The 22,785-nt window shown below is 41.0% G+C and overlaps 1 protein-coding gene across 1 annotated transcript in view; it reads right to left on the bottom strand.

The window, feature by feature from the left end:
* The window catches only part of CNTNAP2 (contactin associated protein 2), a 1,617,197-nt gene that overhangs the window by 1,094,886 nt on the left and 499,526 nt on the right, over positions 1-22,785 (bottom strand). Inside the window, exon 2 of the mRNA XM_053926665.1 lies at positions 6,446-6,556. Within this exon, the coding sequence (XP_053782640.1) occupies positions 6,446-6,556 (111 nt within the window). The remainder of the gene's footprint in view (positions 1-6,445; positions 6,557-22,785) is intronic.

The raw sequence follows: 22,785 nt of genomic DNA, 5'->3' as shown, positions 1-22,785 counted from the left end.
TGAGATGGGCAACATTTAAGTTAACGTTAGGTAGCTGTCTAATGATGTGAAACTCATTGACACGGTTTCGTCTTCCCATCTTTGCATTATCACTTTTTCCTTAGACAGTCACAGGGAAAACACAGTGGTGCACACCTGAAGCCTCGCCATCCCTCTCTGCGGAGGCCTTCTTCTAACACGGACGAAGGCATTTCATGCAGCTTTTCTTTGTAGATATTAAGGGCAACTGACGGTCAAGCCTTGTATTTAAATGCAACAGATTCTGTAGATTTCATTTAATCTCCACTGCAGCCCTGTTCCATTGTATAACTGATTCCATGTTAAGATATAAAGAGGGGACCTAGACTTCCAAGATTACTTTGGTATAACTATTCATAGAATCGGCTCGCTGTCAAAATTTCCCAGTTTAAGTGATAAATTATATAGTACCCATACAAATCGGGAAACTGAGATGCAGAAAGTTTAAATAATTGACGAGTACCATACTCATCCTTGGCTGGCTCCATATTAGAACCCAGTTATGCGTGAATAAAAGTCATTCTCGTCCCACGGCTCGGCCCGGCATGAGAGCTGGCAAAACCAGCAGGTGTTTGCAGGGGAGTAACTTGAAGATGAAGAAGGACAGCCAGTGGGGACAGGAATGGCCACTACCCCGAAATGCTACATTAGAAAATCAGCCTTCTGGATTTTCCTGCTTCCAAGGATCTAGTCGTAAGAGGCCAAAGCTCCTGGGAGAGGTAACACTTCAGGCAATGAATCTATAATGAAGCAACAATGAGCGGGAAGGAGCCAATTAAGAGAAATACTGATTGAAGGGCAGAGGTGGCAGAAGGGAAAGAAGAAAAATAGTGAAACAAAATTAGCCAACACAGACAGAAGTTCACCAGTTGGGAAAATGAGTCTATTTCACCATTTCAGCCTTGACGTTTCTGTCTAAGGAAAGGGCTCCGTTGTCATCAAGGTTAAAAACACCGGAGTGGTGGGCTGCAAGGAGCAGAAGAGTGGATCAGGGATGGGAGAGAGAAGGGCACCAGCTGCAGGCCTCCCTGGAAGGACCAATGGCCCCACGGAGCATGGTCATCGGTTCCTGATTCCTAGCACATCCGCATGCACTCCCATCTGGGGGTCCATCAGCAGTGACAGATCCTTTTACTCTTTAAAGCGGAAAAGTGCAGAAAGAATAGAAACAAGGCAAGAAGGTGTTTACAAATGTAACAAAGGGGCATGATAATGGAGGGCGTTATAAAGGAGAGAAACATTTGCTCTCTAAGAGCAGCAAGGACAGACCCTCGGAAGAGCAGAGTAAGTGGGATTGTTGGCTGAGCCCCCAAGGAGCCTGAGAGGCAGTGCCACAGTGTAGGCGTGGAGTGGACATGGGACTGAAGAAGCGGCTGGCATTATACACAGAAAATGATAAAAAGATAAAACCAATGATTTGGCCGGCGGCAATTATTAACTGCAGCGGGGCCTTTTAAGGGAAGGTAAAAGCCTGCAGTTGTCTTTAAGAGGCAAGGGTGGGCATGGAGGGGTCTGCTCGGGCCGAATTCCAGATGCCTGGTGTACACCTGTTCCTCCCAGAAGCGATCATTGATTACGTGGCCCACACATGCAATCTGTTCTCCCTGCTGGAGGAACAAAGGTGAAATCCCTTCGAAAATCCCTGCCAACGGGGATTTTCTGCCCTGTGCTTTGAATAGCGAAGACTATTCCTACAATGCGAGGAATCATCCAGGAAGAAAATCGAAAAGGAAAGAGTCTCGAAGAGGCAGTGAGCATGGAAGGGTCTACCATAAACCCAAAGGGCAAGAGGGTGAAAAAGAAAGAAAATTTTCCAAGGTGTCCATCACTTAAGGAGCTCTGAGATCTCATCGCAGGGTTGCTCTGGCCATGTAACCACAAGGCAAACTTGCCTTGAACCTCCTCCCTCTTGTAGGTTCTTTCTTTGGGCAAATTTGCAGGCAGCATTGATATTGCTTCATCTGGCTTGTGCGTGCGTGGAAGAGGGTCGGATTTGAGTAGAAGACATGGATTGTGTCCCCCCAAATCACTGTTCCCTAGCTATGCCACTTTAGAATCTAAAGTTCAGACTCTCAGTTGATGTCTTTCGGGGTTCCTACATTCATTACTTTAATCTGTAAAATGGGGACAATGACAACTGTTTCTAATCAGGAGTTCTTTAGAACTAGGAAGACAAATGTCCTCAGATTAGCTCAGGCAAGGGGAGGTGACCATTACAATGAGAAAGGTCAGTTTCACAGACTCTAGAAGTGCAGCTAGGGTTACGGCATGATGAGAGTCGGGGCCTGAAGTAGAACAAGGATGACCGGGACTTGGTTCCCCTCCTACGTGGATCCATGTTCTCTCTGCTTTTACTTCCCTCTGGTTCTCCTATTTACACACGGCCCGCCCTGGTTTCCCCAGCAGCCTTCTCTGTTCCCAAATCTACGTCGCATAACAAAGAAAACAGAGATGCTGATGGCATCCGCTGAGATCCTGGGCTCTCTCTCATCATCCGTGGTTCGCGGGGGAAGAAGAGGACCCGATGGTGAAGGGCAGTCCCTTTGGACCAGAAGAAAGAGGATGATTTCTAAAAAAAATAGGCCTGTGAAGTAGGGAGGTGACAGTTTGGCAGAAGAAACGATGGGCTTCTCTAACCTAATATTTGACCTAACGAGGTTGTTGTGAAGATCAACTGGCATCTGAAGCAGATATGAAAGCATTTTCTAATCCATACGATGCTACGTAAATGTAAGGTGGTGGACACCTTATGCAAAACTCTCACAGGTTTAACATCTGTGCTACCCTTCGGCAAGAGGAAACCATTGATTGCTATTGACTCGGAATGACACATCTGGGGAAACTTGTGATGGATTAGGAATGTGGAGACAAGTCCAGAATAGAAATCACGGGAAGTAGGTACTGTTCTCAGATAGACAGACAAAGGAACAAAACTGAAAGCAGGAGGCTCCAAAAGCCAGGGCTCAGTTGCAGGTGGAATATCTGTTTAAATATCACGTTTCTCACCAGTTTGCCTGGAAGGGTCCCTGATATAAAGGCTGCAGCAGAGGGATTTGTGTTGTGGGAACGCCAGCATTAAATTGTAGAAATGTGTCAATCTGTCCTCTGAGTGAATATTTGCATATATACTCCGCTTCTCTATGCATTCATAAGCTCTATCTCTTCAAAATGTATTTGGGGAATGTAATTTAAATAAATGATAATGGTAAAAGCCAAAGTCAATGTCGAGTAACAAAATGATCAATGAATTTGTCCTTTGCAGTATTTGTATCATTAGTAAGTTACATCCTTGTACCCTTCTGCGTTAGTGTATGATCTTGCTTTCAGATGCCCATATGGTGCATCAATCAGGTGATTCTTGCCAATAGTGAAGCAAGAAAATATATCTCCAGCATTCCCAGTTTCCCTTACATTTTTTTCCTTCCCTTTGGAATTATCTGCTGCCTTTATTTATTTTTAAGAAAAGTAGTATCATGTTGTGCTAAAAAAAAAATCTACCCTCGATCAACATGGGTTATTAGCCATTTACACCTTAGTGTGAATTTCAGCCACCACGGCTCCCCTCCCAAGGGTACTTGCATGTGAACTTTCTGATGGCATAACAAGCTTTCCTGCTTATTAAAACAACCAGATCTGAATTTCTTTATGTTTTTCTTCTTAAGGAGGAAATGACCCTCCTCCTATTGCATTCTACCTTGACCCACCATGAGGTCATCAGCTAGCAGCGTCCAGGGTGTACCTGCAGAGGCAGAGCAGCAAGAGGGGTGGGCACACAGCCAGCTGTGTGACAGTCCCAGACAGTTAGGCAGACAGTACGGGATGGGGGTGGGGAGGGCAGTTATGCACAGTACACCACTGCTAAGCCAAAGGAGTATTTCAGGGTCAAAAAGGGAGCACCTAGGGCTTCCCCATAACAAACGCTGATGCACTGGACCGTGGAGAGTGTAAATCTATAACGATCGCACATACAGGGCTTGCTCCCAAAAAATTACTGCCTCATGATTCCCCTCCCCCCCTCCCTGACAATGCATTGCATCAATAATCGGAGAGAGGAACGGCTGCTCTAGCAGCTGGGAAACCATAACATTTGTTTTATAGTCTTTGCTTTCTGAAACAACTTTCTTTCTGGAAATGCATTGTATCTGTGTCTCTATCTATAGAGACAGAGACACAGATACATATTCTATAGACCACAGAGAAAGCTGTTACAAGCACATTCCTCCAATCCCAGCATCCAGGTTAAAATGAAGATTTTAGGAATTTATGTTAGATCCTTCACTGTACACATAGGAGCAGTTAAATAGATAAGAAGCTTTAACTAATTTAAAGGGGCACCTTGTACTATTTTAAACCAAAATGTATTTCAATGTAACTTTACTTAAATTGAATGAGTACAACAGAAACACTACTGATGTTTTTCTTCGTAAAAATATTAATTGTAAAACATCAAAGACAACATAAGTTTGTGCTTAAAGTTACAACTTTCTCGGCCCCCTACTCTGAAAAGTAAGGGTGAGAGCAGCACCCATCTGTCTAGTTCCCATAGGTGTTTTTACCGTGTTGCATCTATAAAATGTATACTCTGTTCCGCAACTGTAATTCCTGAGTTGATTAGTCACAGTTTTATATTTAAGCGATTCATTGGCCAGCACTAGTTATTTGACCATGCTTTCTTTCCTTCTATTTTCATTCATCTTATTGTTGGTTAGACTGTATTATTTGTATTTTCAAAGATTCTTTATGCTTGGCATAACCTAACTTGCCCAAATTCACTGGGTATAAAATTTGTCAGTCATATTTCCCTACAAAACTTTCTTTAAACAATGTTGTGAGGCTGCCGCTTCTCATTACAGTTGGTGTAGGTCTCTCAGTACCATGTGACTTCTTTCAGAAAAGACTGCGTCCTCTTGACATCTGGGACTACAGGAGGTGTTTCTTTCTCTGCTCTTACATTCTGCTCTAGATTTCCCAGAACGAGGCTGCCCAAATCGTAGTTATTATTTGGGTATGGCTGGTTCCCTGTGCCACCTTTTTTGTATTGACATTATTTTTTTTATTGTTGTTTTCAGTGACTTTTTTTATGAGAGGAACAAATTAAAATTTTTGATAGTTTAACATGTTTAAGCAAAATTTTTGATAGTTTATAATAACGCATCAACTCTCTCATGCCCATAATCTGATGAATATTAGAGTGTATAAACAGAACAGCTAATTAGTATTTCTTTTAAATCAAAACTGTATATATTTTTGAACATATGCCCCTCTACCTTTGCCTGTGTATCTCTTTTACCGAGTCTTTTTACTGATGAAGATCTCATTATGCTTTTGTGAATTCTCTGTATATATTAATCTGAACACATAATTCTATCTTTATCTTACCTATTTTCTTCTCTTCTTTGATCTTTCGGAATCTTTCTGCTAAATCTCTCTTTTCTGATAATAGTTTTTCTTTCTTCCCCTCTTCCATCACCTTTCCTCCTTATTTTTGCTTTTCTTCTATTCTCTTTTTTCATCTTAGTTTATGTTTTTATCCTCCCTCCTTTCCTCTGCCCCTCTTTCTGTCTCTTCCTCCTTTTCTTTCCATCCTTCTATATTTATTTGCTTTTATTTTCCCTGAATTGGCTGTGATTTGAGTTTAGCATTCCCTGTTTTACTAAATAAAATTATGGTCTTTGTTGGTTGATTCTTATTTATCCAGGAAAATATTGTCTCTTCCCTTTTAACTTGCTGTTCATTGACATTTGTATCAGTGTTCCTTTAAAGCAAAAGAGTTTTAAGTTTTTGTCCTTAATCACCTTCTTTTACTCTCTGAGTACTGCAGTCTACTTTGAAATTAGCATTTACTAATTAATACCATGCCTTTAAAGTCAAAAATTAAAATTTCAGTGGCACATGTATAACTATTTTTTCCAAAGCTTTAATACCAAAGTTAAATTCTGTGTCCTGGGGGAGAAATTGTAAAGGGTCATAATATTTTATGCTGCATTTTCAATGGAAACTAAGTTGTACATTAATAAAGAGAAAAAAGCAATGGGTACAAGATATTCTTTTACATGCATGGTACATGTATTTGAAATCCATGTTTTTTAAACTTCTTTCTAAGTGATTTTCTGATTAACAAGAATTTCCTTAACTCAGAATTTCTATGGTATTTTGAATTCATTATCACATGCAACTCCAAAAAATTCTCCTCTTTAATTTATCATTTCTTACTTTCTGCCCAAATTTTTACTCCCCATTTATGGCTGCAAAAGAAAAAAAACAGGTTCCAACAGTGTTTAGGAGTCCGTTGATGGAAGTGGCAAGGATGATTTGGGGAGCTGGCTCGTGGCTGCTGTGCAATCAGGAATGTTTTAGGGTTACAGCTGTGAATATAACATTTCTTATCGAACACATCTGCCAACACAGGGAAGAGAAGTCTCCTTACCCCCTCGCTTGTTGATCTTGGCGTAGCCCGGAGAATAGCTCGCAGACATGGAGGACGAGCTGCTGAAAGCTCCATGCGGGAGTCCAGACACCAGGGGCTCATCGCATTTTTCTGAAATAAAAAGAGAGAGACAGAGAACTTTGACAAAACTTTTAAATGCTGATTGGTGTGGTTTTGTTAAAATAACACTGGCTACAGCACACATTTAAAAACTACGACAATTTAGCAAAGGATCAGAACGTCGGCAACTCAGTGATCATTCTCCTAAATCACAGGACTGGTTTAAACGGAGTCACAACCGTGACTCGGTGTCTCTGTCCCAGGGACCTGCATCCAGACCAGCTCTCTCAGGATCCCGAGCAAAGTCCAGGTTGGTTGCTTAACAGCCTTTGGAACCTGGCGTCTCCTGGCGATCTTCTCTACAGGGGCAGAGGGTTAGAGACACTGAGCTTGGAGGTGGGAAGACTAGGAAGGATGCCACCCAAACTACAAGATGAAGAAACAGGTGTCACGACAGAACCTAGTAATCATCACCCCGAAATGCACCAAAAAGCCGGCAAATCCTATATTCGAATGGCCACCACCAGGCAAGCCTCCAGTTTTATCCCCCACTTGGCTCCTGCAGTGGCTTTAATTTTTTTGTCCTCTCCCTCACTACCAACTCGTTCTCAAACTCCTTTGACGGATCTTTCCATTTACATCTCCATCTACATGATAAAGTCCACGGGACTCAACCCTTGCTTGCAGTTCTTCTCCGTCTGCTTTCATGGTCTGAGAGACAGCATCAAAGCCTGTGTCTGCTCAGCCTGGAGCATCCCAAATGCTACCGCCTCGCATCACCGGGCCATCAGCTCTCTGAAAGCCTGCCCCGTCTGCCTGCTTCCTCCTTGGGCTCCCTATAGTCCTTCTGCCTATTTAAACCAAGGGGACACTCAAAAATATAAGGGGCTCATGTGGCTCCTGTGCCCAAAATATCCACAGGTTCCCGCTCTCAGTCCCTTAGAATAAAGTCTGCACTGGTCGTTTCTCATTCCTGCCTCACTGGCCATGGCTGTCTAGCCCCTAGGACCCCCACGCATTCCTCCACAATCACTGTTCCCTCACTCCTCCCGGCTCTGCTCTGCGCCACCTTTCATCCCTGCAAACAAGCTTAGTAAGTCCTCCAGTCTTTACGAGCCCACTGCTACGGACACTCTCTGCAGCAGCCGCAGCAGCTGCCTCGTTTCCTGCAGAGCACTGGGCACCACTGGACACGTTCTGTTTCATCCCATTCAATTGTTTACTGGACTGGGAGATCTACGGAAATCAAGTTTTTAACAGTTTGCTTGATGGGTACTCTCCAGGCAACTGAACAGCACGTGGCACCTGATACACACTCTACAAACCTGTGCAGAATGAATGAATGAGTGAATGAATGAATGAATGAATGAAAACAAGAACAGCGAACCCTAACTAACCTCACAGTCCTGCAGCACACTGCCCAATTACAAAACCTGATGTATAGGGAGGTGGTCTTAAGTCCCCAACAAATGTTAGTACACGCTCCGTCCTCTGCTCAATGACACCGAGAATTACACGCTGCATATTCTAGAATGGTTTCTGCCTCACATATTTATAAACAAAAAATAAAAACGCTTTAGCAATAGGAGGAATGAACTGGTTTTCTTGCTAAGTGACTCAGGTGGCGTTAAGTCCCTAATGATACTGGGGAAACGAGTTGCTATTCATGATCTCATCCCTCAGGTGTGTACAAATTTGAAGTTGAAATGAACAATTCCATCCTTGTAAAACATTGTTACATTGCTTATTTTTCTTAGTTATACTGTAAGTGCCTCTGGAAAACGTGGCACGTGTGTATGAATGTACTCCCCAGGAAGTTAAATGTATAAAGGATACAAATATAAACATCGAATTTGTTTGAAAAGTATCGGAGCACAAAACAGGCGTCTACAGTAAAGGGGTTCATATTAATTGTTTAAAAACTGTACTATTCAGTGTGGCTACTAGTAAGCCCACGTAAATAAAGCCTTGATTTCCTATCTTCTCACTCTGCTGAGGTTAACTTTTTATAATCTCTTGTCATAGCTCTGCATTCCACTGGAGTCTTTGTTACTCCTAAAGCTCCCGTTATACCCAGAGTGCATTCGTGTTCATTCATTTCCCTTTCGCTCATTCAAATACGCACCAAGCATCTGTGCCACACGAGGCACGGGAAGCTCAGCAATGGATGAAATGACAACAGTCCTGTCCTTGTGGCAGCTAATGGCTTAGTGGAAAGAAACAGACTAAAAAGTGGAAGGTAAATTTTTATTATGAGATGGTGAGAAACACCACAGAGACTTTACTGTGTAAGAGGGTCAGGGAGCTTGGGGGCACATGGAGGCGGAGGGAGTGGTGTTTTTTGCTGCCTAGTCGAGAAAAGCCTCTTTGATCAGGTGACGTCTGAGAAGAAATAGGAAGGACGTGAGGAGGGGAGCCCTATCAGGAATCCGCAGTGAAGTGGTGGGAAAAAAAACTTTCTTAGTCCACGTCTGCTCCAGAGGTTCATTACAATAAATGACTCATTTTCCAAAAAGTTAACATTCAATGCGTACATATTATGACATTGAAGGAATTAAAATGAAGTTGATGAATAATCGATTAACTGATCCATTAGCTAATTTAAGTTTAGAACGTACATAGAGCATTTATAAAAACTGAAGGTAGTTTTTCCATATTACATTTCCAAAAAATTGACTTCTGTAACAAATCGATCATCTTTATACCATGTTTTATATTTGTCACTAATTTAAAAAAAATCATATACTTAAGAATAACAAAATTAGAATAGAATTGAAATCAGGAAATATAAGAGCATATAAGAGATTATTTATTTGAGTTTTTTGTAAAAGGTGGCTATAAAATTGTTATCAGAATTTAAGCACTGAAAATGTCACAATTTCCTAAATTTAGATGTAATTTATAAGAATATAATTATGAAAATGCTACATATTAGTATGTTTTCTTGGAAGAATTCTAATTACAAACATTTGTTGAGATTTTTATTCTACGCCTCGTACTGTTCTAAACACTTTGGGAAATGAAATATCCCTATACAGAGCTCACTTCTCCACTACAGGTAATAATATATGGCCCCACATAAAGTAATTAAACACCAGAAACCAAGAGATAATACCAAACAGTGTGTAATTCAGTGCTGAGGAGAATATCACCAAATACTAAATGGAACAAAGAAATTCAAATGTAGGGCTGTTGTTCGGGTGAGTTGCTTGTTCGTCCTACTCCAGTCACAAAAGTGTAACCTTGACTGTGTCCGTTAACCCTCTTCCTCCACGTGACCCCCACACAATATGACACAATCATCTAAGTTTCTCTGAAGCTCTAAAAAACAAGCATTGCCAGCTACCGGTGCCCACAAACAATGTCTGGTAGGCCAAATCTGGCCCACGGCGTGCTTTTGTAAATAAAGTTTTATTAGAGGGCAGCCGCGCTCACTCATTCACGTACTGTCTCTAGTTGCTTTCCCACAACAGCGAAATGTCACAAAAGAGACCCCATGGCCTCCAAAACCAAAATATTTACTATCTGATCTTTTCTTTAAAAAAAGTTTCCCAAACTCTGGTCCAGCATAAAAACAATATCCCAGGTATCCAGGAACAAGATTGATTCATGATCACTTGTGGTATCAGGTAATGATCACTTGTGGTATATAAATAATAATAGAACTTAAAGTGTTGAAGGACTGCAGATAGGTGAAGAGTGAATTAAGAATGTGCTAGAAAGAGGAAACAGCTTAAGCAAAATCACAGAGGGCCTAATGGGTGTCAAATTTCCCAGAGAGGCTGTGGTAACAGTTCATGTAGAGACATATTGCCTTACTGACTATTATGATGAACCCTCCATTTTTATTTCTGTCTGTAATAACAGTTATTACACATTACATGTTCCAAAGAGTCAGCTTGCTTGTTGTGTGGGAACATGTGTCTCTATATTCTGCAGACATGTAATACTAAGAAGTGAGGCCAATCCCTGCAGAAAGTTGCAGGTTTTATAAAGGGGAGAGAGAGAGAGAGAGAGAGAGAGAGACAGAGAGAGACAGAGAGACAGAGAGAGAGACAGAGAGAGAGAGAGAGAACGCAAACATTTAAAATAATTTAGCATTGTATTTCCCCATCCTGGGATGTCTTCCAAAACTGCAGCCACGCAGCTATGGCAAATATTTGGTCTCTGGTGGATTTTTCTTCCAGGGAATCTTGGATGAAAACTAGAGGAGCAGATGGGCCTCGAGTTTTATTTTCACACAATTGCAGTCACTCAGGAAGGCAGACCGGCTGTAAGAATTATGCACTAATTCAGTAATGTTGGTTGCCCGCTACCTCCGAGAGGTGGGATCGCTATGAACAAGGGACATGGCAGGAGTTTGCAAGGTCAAACTTCAGGACACATGTAATCGCCGTTAGAGATGGCGTTCAAATGTATCTCTAAATAAAATAATGTCGATTTTCATGACAGAGTATCTCCTAAAATTATAACACTGAAAATATGCTTTATATCACACATTTAGAAACATGAGTTTAATGCAAAGAAAAGAATTGAGAACAGCAAAGGATGCCCGAACCAAACGGTGCTATCAGAAGTTCTAGCAACGTCCTCATCTGTACTTTAGGAAAAAAGCTACCATGAAAGGCACATTCTCAGAGCAATGCATCATTTAATGGTCTCCTTATGTCCTGGACATTCGATGCCTAACTTTGGAAGCTGAAGCTACACTGCCTCAGGTTCTATTGCAATTTTCCTCCATAGTCAGGCCAAATTTAAGAGGCAAGAGCTCCTTCTGAACTCTGTGGTTTTAATCAATGCTCCTTATGGCCAAAACCACCTTGAATTATAGCTGAGTGGTTGGGCTAATTTCCTTCTCGGGCTCCCAGGAGCATCTCAGCCCTTCCCAGAGATGTTCTGTCTTTCTCTGATGTGTATTTCAGGGTTGGAGTGCCTGCATTTTGCCTCTTGTTCCTGAATTTCTTGTTTCCTTAGGCTCTGGGTGCCCAGCCACATGCCTGACTATTGGTAACTATTGTATTCACCAGTCTGAGTATGCAGCTTCCCATGTATCTAACTAATGGATACTGTGTCCAAATTACTGCTTCCTATGCTACCCCCTGATACCATTTATCTGACTTCCTAGACAGACCATGCTTTTGGTTACATTGCTTCAATGACAGTGGGAAAACCCCTTGGACAAATAAAGTGTTATTTCTTATCTAGCCTAATGGACACTTTCAGGATTTGAATGAAAAGGAGTTGGAACTCCTGATTCAGGTGCTTCCCGAGTAATTGCTGAGATTAATAAAGCCTATTATGGTCGTCATACCTAATAAGTAGCATCCCTTCCTACACTCTGACCAGGAGGAGACTTGTATAGGGTCTAGTATGTCTATACTTCAGAAACTTTATATTTCTTTTTTTTTTTCATTTCCTTTTCAAGAAAGAAGAAAGGAAGGAGGGAAGGGAGGCACTGGAGGATGGAGGGAGGGAGGGAAGGAAGGGAGGAAGGAAGGAAGGGAGGGACGGAGGGAAGGGAGGAAGGAGGGAAAAAGGGGAGGGAGGAAGGACCAAGGAAAACGGAGCACCAGCAATAACTCCACAATCTGTGGCAGGCCCACTGTTTTTGTTTCCCATAAACCTGGGCGGCTAGTTATAAAATTATTTTGTTTTGATACACTTAGAAATATGGTGCTTTGTCTTCTCTCAACACACATTACTTGAGTAGGCAAGTAATTTTTCACCTCTGAAGTTTGCTAACTTTAGCATTCTATTAAAAACCCAAAACCAGCTTAGCTCATTCCACATGTCATCTGTGGCAATCGCATACCCTGATGACATTCTTAGAGGAAACGTGTGCAGTAGTGTGTCTGAAAGCCACATGTTCGTTAATAATTTATAGTATGGAATATTCAAGTAGTATATTAACTCTTCAAAAATATATGGAAAATATAGGAAATGGGGATATGACAATCTCTTCCAGCATTTTTTATAAATTGTTTATGTAATTGAGATCCATCATTTTTACCTTAACATTGTCTCATACATGTTTTCTCAGGATAATTGTGACTTTCAGAAGTTGCCTAGGTCGCGGTTTCCCCAGTGTGAGTACAGAGCGGGAGAGGATGCCTCTCCTGCTCAGATGACCTAGGTGTGATTTCTATCAACATGAATTTGGATGACTGACTTTAATTCTATCTTACCCACAGGTTTTTAATGATTTCGAAAGTCCAATTCCAGTTTGGAATCACTGTTCTATGATTTATAAATCATAGCAATAGAAAATACATTGTTTAAAACAATCAGTGTTGCCCTGGCTGGTGTGGCTCAGTGGAGTGAGTGCAGGACTGTGAATCAAAGGGTCTCTGGTTCAATTCCCAGTCAGGGCACATGTCTGGATTGTGGACCAGGTCCTCAGTAGGGGACACATGAGAGGCAACCACACATTGATGTTTTTCTCCCTCTTTCTCCCTCCCTTCCCTTCTCTCTAAATGTAAATAAATAAAATTTATACAAAAAAATCAGTGTTATAAGAGTATATTAGTAAAATGATTTCTCCTTAAGGCAAAAATATCCCTGACTAACTCATCTACTTTACATATGTTCACTTCCATGGGGTGAGCAATATTTGACCCCTTTAGGAGATCATCGAGGAGCTGTGCAGAGTCCTGGGATACACCCCATGCAACATACACAAATCTGATCGGAGTTGAGTGTAGAGACAGACCGTCCTTGAAGTGCAGACCGTCCTTGAAAACATAGGCTCACAACTTGCAACTAAAAGGAAGAGGCTCCTCCAGTCTTAAAACAGATGTCTTCAGAGCAAACCGCACAGAGTCAGCCACTCGATGGATATGCCTCCATCCAATAAATAGACGTTCAGCAAAGGACATCAAATTCATTCCACTTATTCATGTAATAAATAGGAACTGGGTGCTTACTTTCTGCTTCATCCTGTATCTCCTTCAAATTGTCTTCACAGGTGCCAGATGGATCTTTTAAAAATGGGGCTCCAGGTCCTGAGACCCTTCCCTTTAGTGTGACACCCCAACTCCACAAAAGCCTGTGTTGCACCCGCCCTGAGCTAACACGGGCGCCGTTTTATTTCAGGTTTCTCCTCTGGGCCCTAAGCTCTAGCTTCACCATCCTTCCTCTCTTTTGCAGACACGCCAAGCACACTCCTCCTGCTCAAGGGCCTTCCCACCCTGCCTGTCCCCTCCCCCGCCCCACCATCCTAGTGATCTGCATCAAGCAACTCAACTCTCCCAGCCTTCCTGCCCTCCAGGCATTACATGCTATTCGATTGCCTGGTTTTATTTTGCTCACAGCACCAAACACAATCTAAAATCTTGATTGTTTATTTTTTTTAATTATTACTTTTTTTTCTCTTTGAGGTAGTGATTTCATTTTCTTTGCTATATATCCAGAAGTGGAACTTCTGGGTCCTATGATAACTTTATTTTATGTCACATTTTATTATTATTATTTTTGAATTCTTACCTGAGGATGTGTTTATTGATGAGAGAGATCAATGTGCAAGAGACACATTGATCGGTTGCCCTCTGTACACACCCGGATGGAACCCACACCCTAGGTATGTATGTGCCTTGACCGGGAACTGAACCCGCAACATTTTTGGTGTATGGGAAGACACTCCAACCAACTGAACCACCCAACCACGCCTTCCAAATTACATTTTAAGTTTTCTTTCCTTTTCATCTTTCTTTTGAAATAGGTATCTCTGCTTTAGAACAAAAAATAATAGCCACTGATTCAACCTTATCAATGCTCCTTAGTGTCTTGGAAGGAATGAGGACTTGGTTAAAAGGAAGTAGCCACAGTGCACTGTGATACATGAGAACCCTACAACTGAATATAATAACCAAATCGATTTCAATGCAGAATATAACGTTTCGATCTTCTTGTAATTCACAATCCTGCCCTAATTCTTACTTTCCTGTGCAGTATCCATGCTTTCTGGTTTCACCTCTAGAAATCTTTTTCTCGTAGGAAAAAATCATGGAGAGGCAACTCTTTTATTTATTTATTTATTTATTTATTTGAAGGTTTTTTTTTTTTTTCTTTTGTTGTTTTTTTGGACTGGCCTATGGACCACGAGAACAAGGCACATGCCTGTCTTGCTGAGACCCTATTCCTGGCGTCTAGGAACCTGGTCTGCAGCACGAATTTCACAAAGTTTGTTGAATCAGTGAATTACTGACCCTGAGGAGTAATACATCCATCTAAAAGTAAGCAAGGAAGACCACTTCCGAGATTTGGCTGTCGAGAGGTATCCACTTTATGTAAAGGATATTTTTGCCTTTTTCCATTTTTCAAAACTGCCCGCACAGAGAGAGTTGGTTTCATTCCCGGGACGTGATGCAAATACCTCCCGCACTGGATCACACGTAGGAAATGCCATCTCTCTGATCTTTACTAACTTAAAACGACCTGTAACTGGGAACCTGGAATTACATACAGGCTTTGTCTGAATTGTCATTACCTACCTCTGGAATGTTTAAAATATGTTGGCTCCAGCAATGAACTTTTTGAGTTAAATCTATTGGCTTTTCTGGATTGGCACTTTACATCTCTTCTGTTTATTTATTTTTATTTGTTTTCAAAAGCACCTAAGACGTTGGTATTTCTAAGAGCATACTTGCATCCTGTTTCATTGGAAATCCATTGTGATGAGCATTTGTTAATATGTTGATGTCCCTGCTATATGCTGATCTTTTTCCGAAGGAAGGGGCTTTGTCCCCTTCTCAATGTTTGGAGTGTACAGCACATAGTAGGTGTTCTTCATGTACTTTGAAAAACATTGAACACAATCAGTACAGTAGTGTATGACAATGAATAAATTCAATGTTATTATTTCAAAAAATCAGATCATATGTCTTTCATTTTTCTTTTGCTTGGTCCAATGGCTATGCTCAGAAAATATTTAAAATATAGCTAGAAAGTCAGTCACATCGCAGGAACCATGGTTATAAATCAAACAGGAAATTGTCTGGTCTGCATGTACCAAGGGCAAATTACTTGGAGACTTGGAGTTCAGATTTTGCTGGACATTGAACAGCTGCAGCATATTTCTGACAGATGGTATAACAGATGAAGCCATTGCAAATTATCTACTAAACTATTACATTCTAGGAAAAAAACCAGATTTGCGAGGCTTGAAAAAAGGAAGTTTTTGTCTCCTCAAAGTTGATCTAACTTCACAGAAATAAAACCTATCACACAAAATTGTAAAAAAATTAATTTTTGCACTTCGTGTGGTCTAGAAAATTTTTGAAAAATTAATTCCTATAATTTTATGCAAAAAATGACATTCAAAAATAGAATGAACTATTTGGCCAAGAACCAGTCAGAAATTTTAATTACTAAAACAATGGTGGCAGTGGTCTTTCTTTTTTGAACTCAAATTCTGCAGTCTAACAAGAAGTCAGAGCTACTAGCTCTTTTAATAAACTGGTGATTTGAAGAGTGTTAGCGTCAACTGCAATAAGACTGAATAAACCTGAGTGCTCAGGCTTTTATCGACAATCTGTCCATGGTTGAGGCTCTTTTGGATCAAGGTTTGTTCACAGGTTAAAGCCAATTTTTTTTTTTTACCCTCACCTGAGGATATGTTTATTGATTTTTAGAGAGAGAGAAAGAGGGGAAGAGACAGAGAGAAAGAGAGAGACACATTGATGTGAGAAACATTGGTCAGTTGCCTCCCTATGCTCCCCAACCAGGGATTAAACCTGTAACCCAGGCACCCACCCTGACCGGGGATCGAACCTGCAACCTTTCTGGTGTAGGAGATGATGCTCCAACCAATCAGCCACCAAGCCAGAGTAATGTCTCATTTTTTAAACTCTCTCATTTCACTAATTGGTTAATTCAATGACAAAAATCTAACAATAGATGCAATGTAGTTATTGACAACCAAGTCTATTTCCTGGCCTACTTCATCCACTCTTTACCTTTAAATAATTGACCAAAATGCTCTATTGATAAACACCCCCTGGTGTTCCTGACTCCGGTCCCTACAGATCTGATCAGACTCCCGACTGCTACAAAGTCGAACACTGTGGAGTCCCTAAAGGGAAGCTGTAGAATATTTAATTAATTGACAAATATTTATGGTATGTTAAAGAAGTGGCATATAAAACAGTATTTATAATAGTCTCTTATTCTCTTGCAGTATAAATTTATGGATAAAAAAGACTGGAAAATATGTAAAACTATAATATTAACCATGCCATGATGATGAATCATGTACAAAATACAATACAAAATAAAATTTAAAAATGCACAGTGTGTCAGATGGTGATAATTATCATGGGCGGGCGGGGAAGAACAAAGAAGGAAGATGAAAGTCCCTGTCGGGGGTTTGGGTGGGTGGACAAGTGCCTTTCAAATCGGGGGTTCCAGAAAGACTCATTGGTAAGATTATTGGCAGCAAAAACTTCATGGACAAGAGGGAACAAGCCAAAGTGTTATCTTCTGGGACGTGATAATTCCAGGGTGAGAAACTCGTGTGAGAAAGCCCAGGAACAAGAGCAGATGGGCACTCTCCAAGGCCTCGTGGAGGCCTGTGTGGTGGAGCAGGAGAAACATGGAAATACGCAGTAGCCAAAAAGGAAAGAGGGTAGAGAGATCAGGGGGAGGGGCGGGCAGTGAGGGGCAGGCTGGGCTCCAAGGGCTTTGTAAGACAATACACAGAGTTGGATTTAGTGCCCTGCAAAGATTGGAAGCAGCTGACAGGAGAAAATGTGATATTTTACCAAACTGATTATGAAAGAAGTGATAGTTTAATAGAATGTGCTATTTTTCTTGTATCTCTTGCTTTTAAGACTTTTCGTAGAGTCGTTGTAGGTTTATGATAAAACGGCAAGGAAGGTACAGAGACTTCCCACACACAGAGCCTCCTCCCTTATCAACACCACTCACTAGAATGTTTTATTTTTTGTCCATGATGAGTCTCATCATCGCCCAAAGTCCATAGTTGACCTTAGGTTTCGCTCTTGGTATTTCACAGGCTATGGGTTTGGACGAGTGTGTAATGCCATAGATCCATCATTAGAGTATCGCAGAGTATTTTCGCTGCCCTCAAAATCCCCCGTGCTACGCCTCTTCACCTCCTGCAGCCCCATCTCTGGCAGCCACTCACGTTTCTACTGTCTCCATGGTTTCGCCTTTTCCGGAATGTCACAGAGTTGGATCGTACAATATGTAGCCCTTTCGCGTTGGCGTCTTTCACTTATAATATGCATTTCGAGTTTCTCCACGTCTTTTCATGGCTGGGTAGCTCATTTTTTTCTCTAGTGCCATTTAACATTCTATCATCTGGATGTGCATGGTTTATTTATTCACCCATTCCTGTGTGGTATGTTTTCATTTATTCTTTCAACACATGTGCACGGGATGCCTATTATGTCTGAAGCCGGGTAGCTTTTGTCCAATACTTCACAGGTAGTGAAGACTCTGCTAGGCACGCATGTTCTATGCTGTAGGCCTTGGGAAAGCACTGAAATTGTTCCCTTATTACGACAGCGATATGATATTGTCCCATCTCTATTTTAGAAGAAAGAACACTTTGGCGGTGGCAATAGGAAGCAGGAGTTGTTAGAGGTGTGTCCTGGAAACAACGAGACTATTATAACAGTGTAAGTTAGAAGGGATATGGAGGTGACTAAGCCAGTGGCAATGGTCTTATAATAGGAGAAAGGTACAAAAGATGTTTTGGACAGTAACTGGAATTGGTTTTCAACAGGATGTGAAAGGCAATAGAGGGAAGAAAGGCAAAAAATTACAGAGACTTCTAATGAGGGAGGCAACAGAGATGTGAAATCATCTAGTGAGTAAAGACTATAAAATATAGTCTTGGACTAATTTGCTCTAATCATTTATTAAGATAAGATGTTTGACTCATATAAGAGTGTATGCCAAGATTATATCTTTACACTCAATTGATTTCATGCTTTTAACTAAAATTACCAGCCACAGCTTCTATCATTCATTCACTGAAATGATGAAGTTTGCTTCACCAGGAAGTAGAAAGCAAAGGTCTCAGCATGTGCACGTCCCACCCCCAGCCTAAGACGTTTAAGATTCTACGTAGCCTGCTATAAGACAAAACTATCAGTGTTTGTTTTTATATCTACTTATTAAATTGCAAAACTTTGGGTTTTATTTTTTCACCAAGATCCTTTGTTGTTGAATACAATTCCTCCAGCAGGCATAGCTCCATTCTTTGAGGTTAGGTTACCTTGCTACCTTTATCCATCGTGGGTGAACTAGAAATGGAAAATAGCTGTGTACCCATGTCTATCCATCTCCAACTTCGGATGGATCTTTGTTTCACTGTTTTTTCCTATCACATTTTTACCTTCTTTCTAGTGTCTCTGGAACATGCATCTTTCCCTCTTTTTCCTAGAAATACTTTTTATGGCACGGCTGACCCGTCCTGCCACAGCCAGGCCCCTGGCATGAGAGTTCTGTATTCCACCAGGAAGGGAATGTCCTGGGAACTTAGTGACTCTAAAGATGAAAGATGTTACCCTGATTTACAGGAGTGTAGCCCATTCCAAAGGAAGTTTCTTGCCTTGATATATATTTCTTTGATATCATTCAAATTCTAAACAAAGTAGTGTTTTGTTTTGTTTTTTCAGAAGACTTCTATGGAAAAGGCAAAAACCACAGCAAAATAAAACAGAAACAAAGTAACTCTTTTCAAATACACACGTGTACATGTGCACTCATTTTCGATGGAATGCGGGTTTGGAAAGATCGACTGAATCATCTTTGCCACCATTCCCTGTAGTGAGTGGCACTGAAGAATGCTATTTCAGTAGGAGGGTTTTTTGGTTGTTGTTGTTGATAATTGTTATTGTGGTGGTTTTTTTTTTTTTTAAATCCTCACCTGAGGACTTGCTCATTGACTTTAGAGAGAGGGAAAGGGAGGGGGAGAGAGGGAAGGAAAGAAACATCCATGCAAGAGAGAAACATCCATTAGCTGCCTCCCATACCAGGGGTAGAACCTGCAACCTAGGCAAGTACCCTGACCAGGAATTGAACCTGTGACCTTTCAATCTATAGGATGATGCTCCAACCGACTGAGTCACACCAGCCAGGGCTCCATTAGGAAGTTTTTTAAATAAGCAGACAGGGACTGAAACATAACTCTGACCTTTCAATAGGCAAGACCAGAAGAGAGTCAAGTCCAGAAAATTCAGGTCAGGAAGAGAGAGAATTGCAAAGAAAGACAGCTAGAGGCAAGCAAACAGGGACCAGAACCCGGGAGACCAAAACCTCAGCCAGACAGCTGAGGACCAACCCCAGAGACCCTCCTCCTTCTCCATGGTTCTTTCCACAGCCTGCAGACATGAGGAAAGCCCTACCATGTCAGGAAACATTCATAGCTAAAAGGACATCTCCCTGCTTCCATAGAAAGGGAGAAAGAGAAACCACAAGCAAGCAAAGACAGGAATAAGACTAATTAGAGGTTACCAAAAGTGTGCTTGATTCACGGTGCAGGTGCCCCTTGGGAAGTGGGAAGAAAAAGGGTCCAAAAGTAAGTAGTGTGTTGAGCCGTGAACACTAAGCAGATTATTTCCCATCTCCCACCAAAGGGAATTGGGGACAATGAAAGGTTTCTGAACAGAAAAATTATAGAGTAAAAGCTTAGGGAAAGCTACAAAAATAAACAGCGTTTGGTTTTTAAAGCTTCCTTAGAGAGGGAGATACCCAGAGAATGAATTCCAGATGGGAGGAGAAAATGCATCTTGAGAAAACAATGTAATCAGAAATAAATAGGAAGCGAGACACCCCAAACCGCAGAATTCTGTATTGCCGACGTATGCACAACTACCAAGAGATGAGGAAGTTGTTGGTTTTACATTTTGAAATGAGAAACGGAGCCATGGCAGCGAAACGGAAATGAGACATATATATTCATGCCTGTCGTAATGGAGCGGCGTCTGCAGTCTTAGGGAAACAATCATTTGTCCTAACACACCTGCGCTTTTACAGAGCCGGCCTCCGAGCCAGAGTCAGAAAAACCAGGTCCTACGCATTCATAATGAATCTCAGTTTCCCATTTGTAAAGCGGGACTATGGGGCATTGAACCCTCAGGCTTCCTTGTATGGCTGGTGTTCCTGATTTCCATGTCATTAAGATGCTCCCAAGATTACACAGTGTTGCAAAGCTAGCCCGTCCCTTAACCCTCAGAAAGGTGCTCGCTTAATCATGTCTTGTTTATATAAAGAAATGTTAACATATTTCCAGGAAATGACAAAATGCTGGTGTGGATTGATAGCAAAGCACCGAAAGCAAGTATTTTGCAGCTTCACCCCTTTGCTCCAGGCTGACTGTTCTCATTGGGAGTTAGATGAATCACCATTAGTAATAGAGAATGATACTGCCTTCCTATGTCAGTAAAGCCCAGGGATGATGCCGCCAGCTCTGCTCATCTGAACATCCACAGATTTTCAAGAACTTGACATTCATGTGCTCCTACCTTCTTAGCAAACGTGGCTCATCATCTTGTTCCATCATCATCATTGTTCGTTTTCAGGAGAAATACATATTCAAAGGGCTCTGACTTACTGGCTTGAAGGTTCACATTGAGGAACTTTTAATTGCACAGCCCTGAAAGGAATCTTGCCTTATGAATACTTTGTTCAATCACGTCCTAAAGTGGAGAGTCGATGAACGGTGGGGTGGCTTACAAATAACCAGAAGCCAAGGCCTGGGATCTATACTTAGGAAACAGTCTTGCAAAGTAAATATTTTTAAAAAATAGTACAATGTTCATAGCAGCACAATTTACAATGGCCAAGTGCTGGAAGCAACCTAAGTGCCCATCACTAAATGAATAGATCAAAAAACTACAGTACATTTACACAATGGAATACTATGTAGCAGAAAGAAAGAAGGAACTCCTACCCTTGCAACAGCATGGATGGAACTGGAGAGCATTATACTAAGTGAGATAAGCCAGGTGGTAAAAGGCAAATACCATATGATCTCACCTTTTAGTGGAACCTAATCAACAAAACAACAAGCAAGCAAAATATAACCAGAGACATTGAAACTAAGAACAATCTGACAGTAACCCGAGGGCAGGTGGGAGGGGATAATGGGGGGAAAGGGGGGAAGGTTTTCAGGAACATCTATAAAGGACTCATGGACAAAACCAAGGTGGGGGTGGAATCAGGGGAGGGAGGTGGGGATAGCTGGGGTGGGGGGGAGTAGTGAGGCGTAAACGCAGATAACTGTACTTGAACAACAATGAAATCATTAAAAGTAAAAATAGTACTAAACATATGCTTTATAAATATTATGAAATTTTGTTACATAAACAAGTAAATATACAACCAATGTTTAGTGCTATTTAAGGATATTTCTCTATTCTTTATCATAATGTTCCCCACACGATAGCCCTATAATTCAAATACACAAAGAACAGGGAAATGTGGAGGACAAACACATAGACGTGAGATTCAGAATAGGAAGCCTCCAACTGCACTCTGGTCTTCTCAGTGTTAGTATTTTTGGATGCATCTCTTAACATCTTAGAACCTCAGTTTACCTCTGGCAAAATAGTAATGAACTCATGTGAAGTATTCTTAACTGTGAATATGGTGGCTTATATTTACAGGTGGAGTTTGGGAATGGGGAGATGGGTACGGATAATAAATCTCTCTTGCTGGATGAGATTTTGGAGTCCAGATAGAATGTAACATGAACACATACCAGCGATTCTTATACGTCAGATACCAGCCACGTAAGTGCTGTTAATAGAGAGATACAGGGCTCCTAAAAGTGATATGAGTACATAGGAGGACAACTCATTTTGTCTAAAAGATATCACCAAGCATATCACTATGCTAACGGAGAGTTCCATGAAATGATATAAAAGAACATACTTTTTAAACTGTAAGTCATATACGAACACTCATTTCTTATACTAATGTAGCTTAATAAACAAAAGTAGAGTTAAGTATTTGATATTTTTCAGATTTCTTTAGTTCATCTTAAAACATGAGACATTATTAGGTATTCCAAAATATACAATTACGTCTTCTTTTATATAATTGAAAATATTTTATTATTATTGGCACGGATTCATGTAAATCAACAGAGTAGATCACAAAATTTCTTTTACCTATTCTTTTTTTATAGAAAAGCCACTTAGATTCCAGAATTTCAAACTAGTTTGAAAAAAATTGCAGACTGACCAATGAAGTTTAGAGAATTCCTCCAGCTAGCCGCCCTCTTGCCATTCATATTTATAATCATGTTT

Source organism: Desmodus rotundus, chromosome 6 (assembly GCF_022682495.2).
Source record: "Desmodus rotundus isolate HL8 chromosome 6, HLdesRot8A.1, whole genome shotgun sequence".
Classification (NCBI taxonomy): Eukaryota; Metazoa; Chordata; class Mammalia; order Chiroptera; family Phyllostomidae; genus Desmodus; species Desmodus rotundus.
This window is presented reverse-complemented; position numbering and strand designations above follow the sequence as displayed.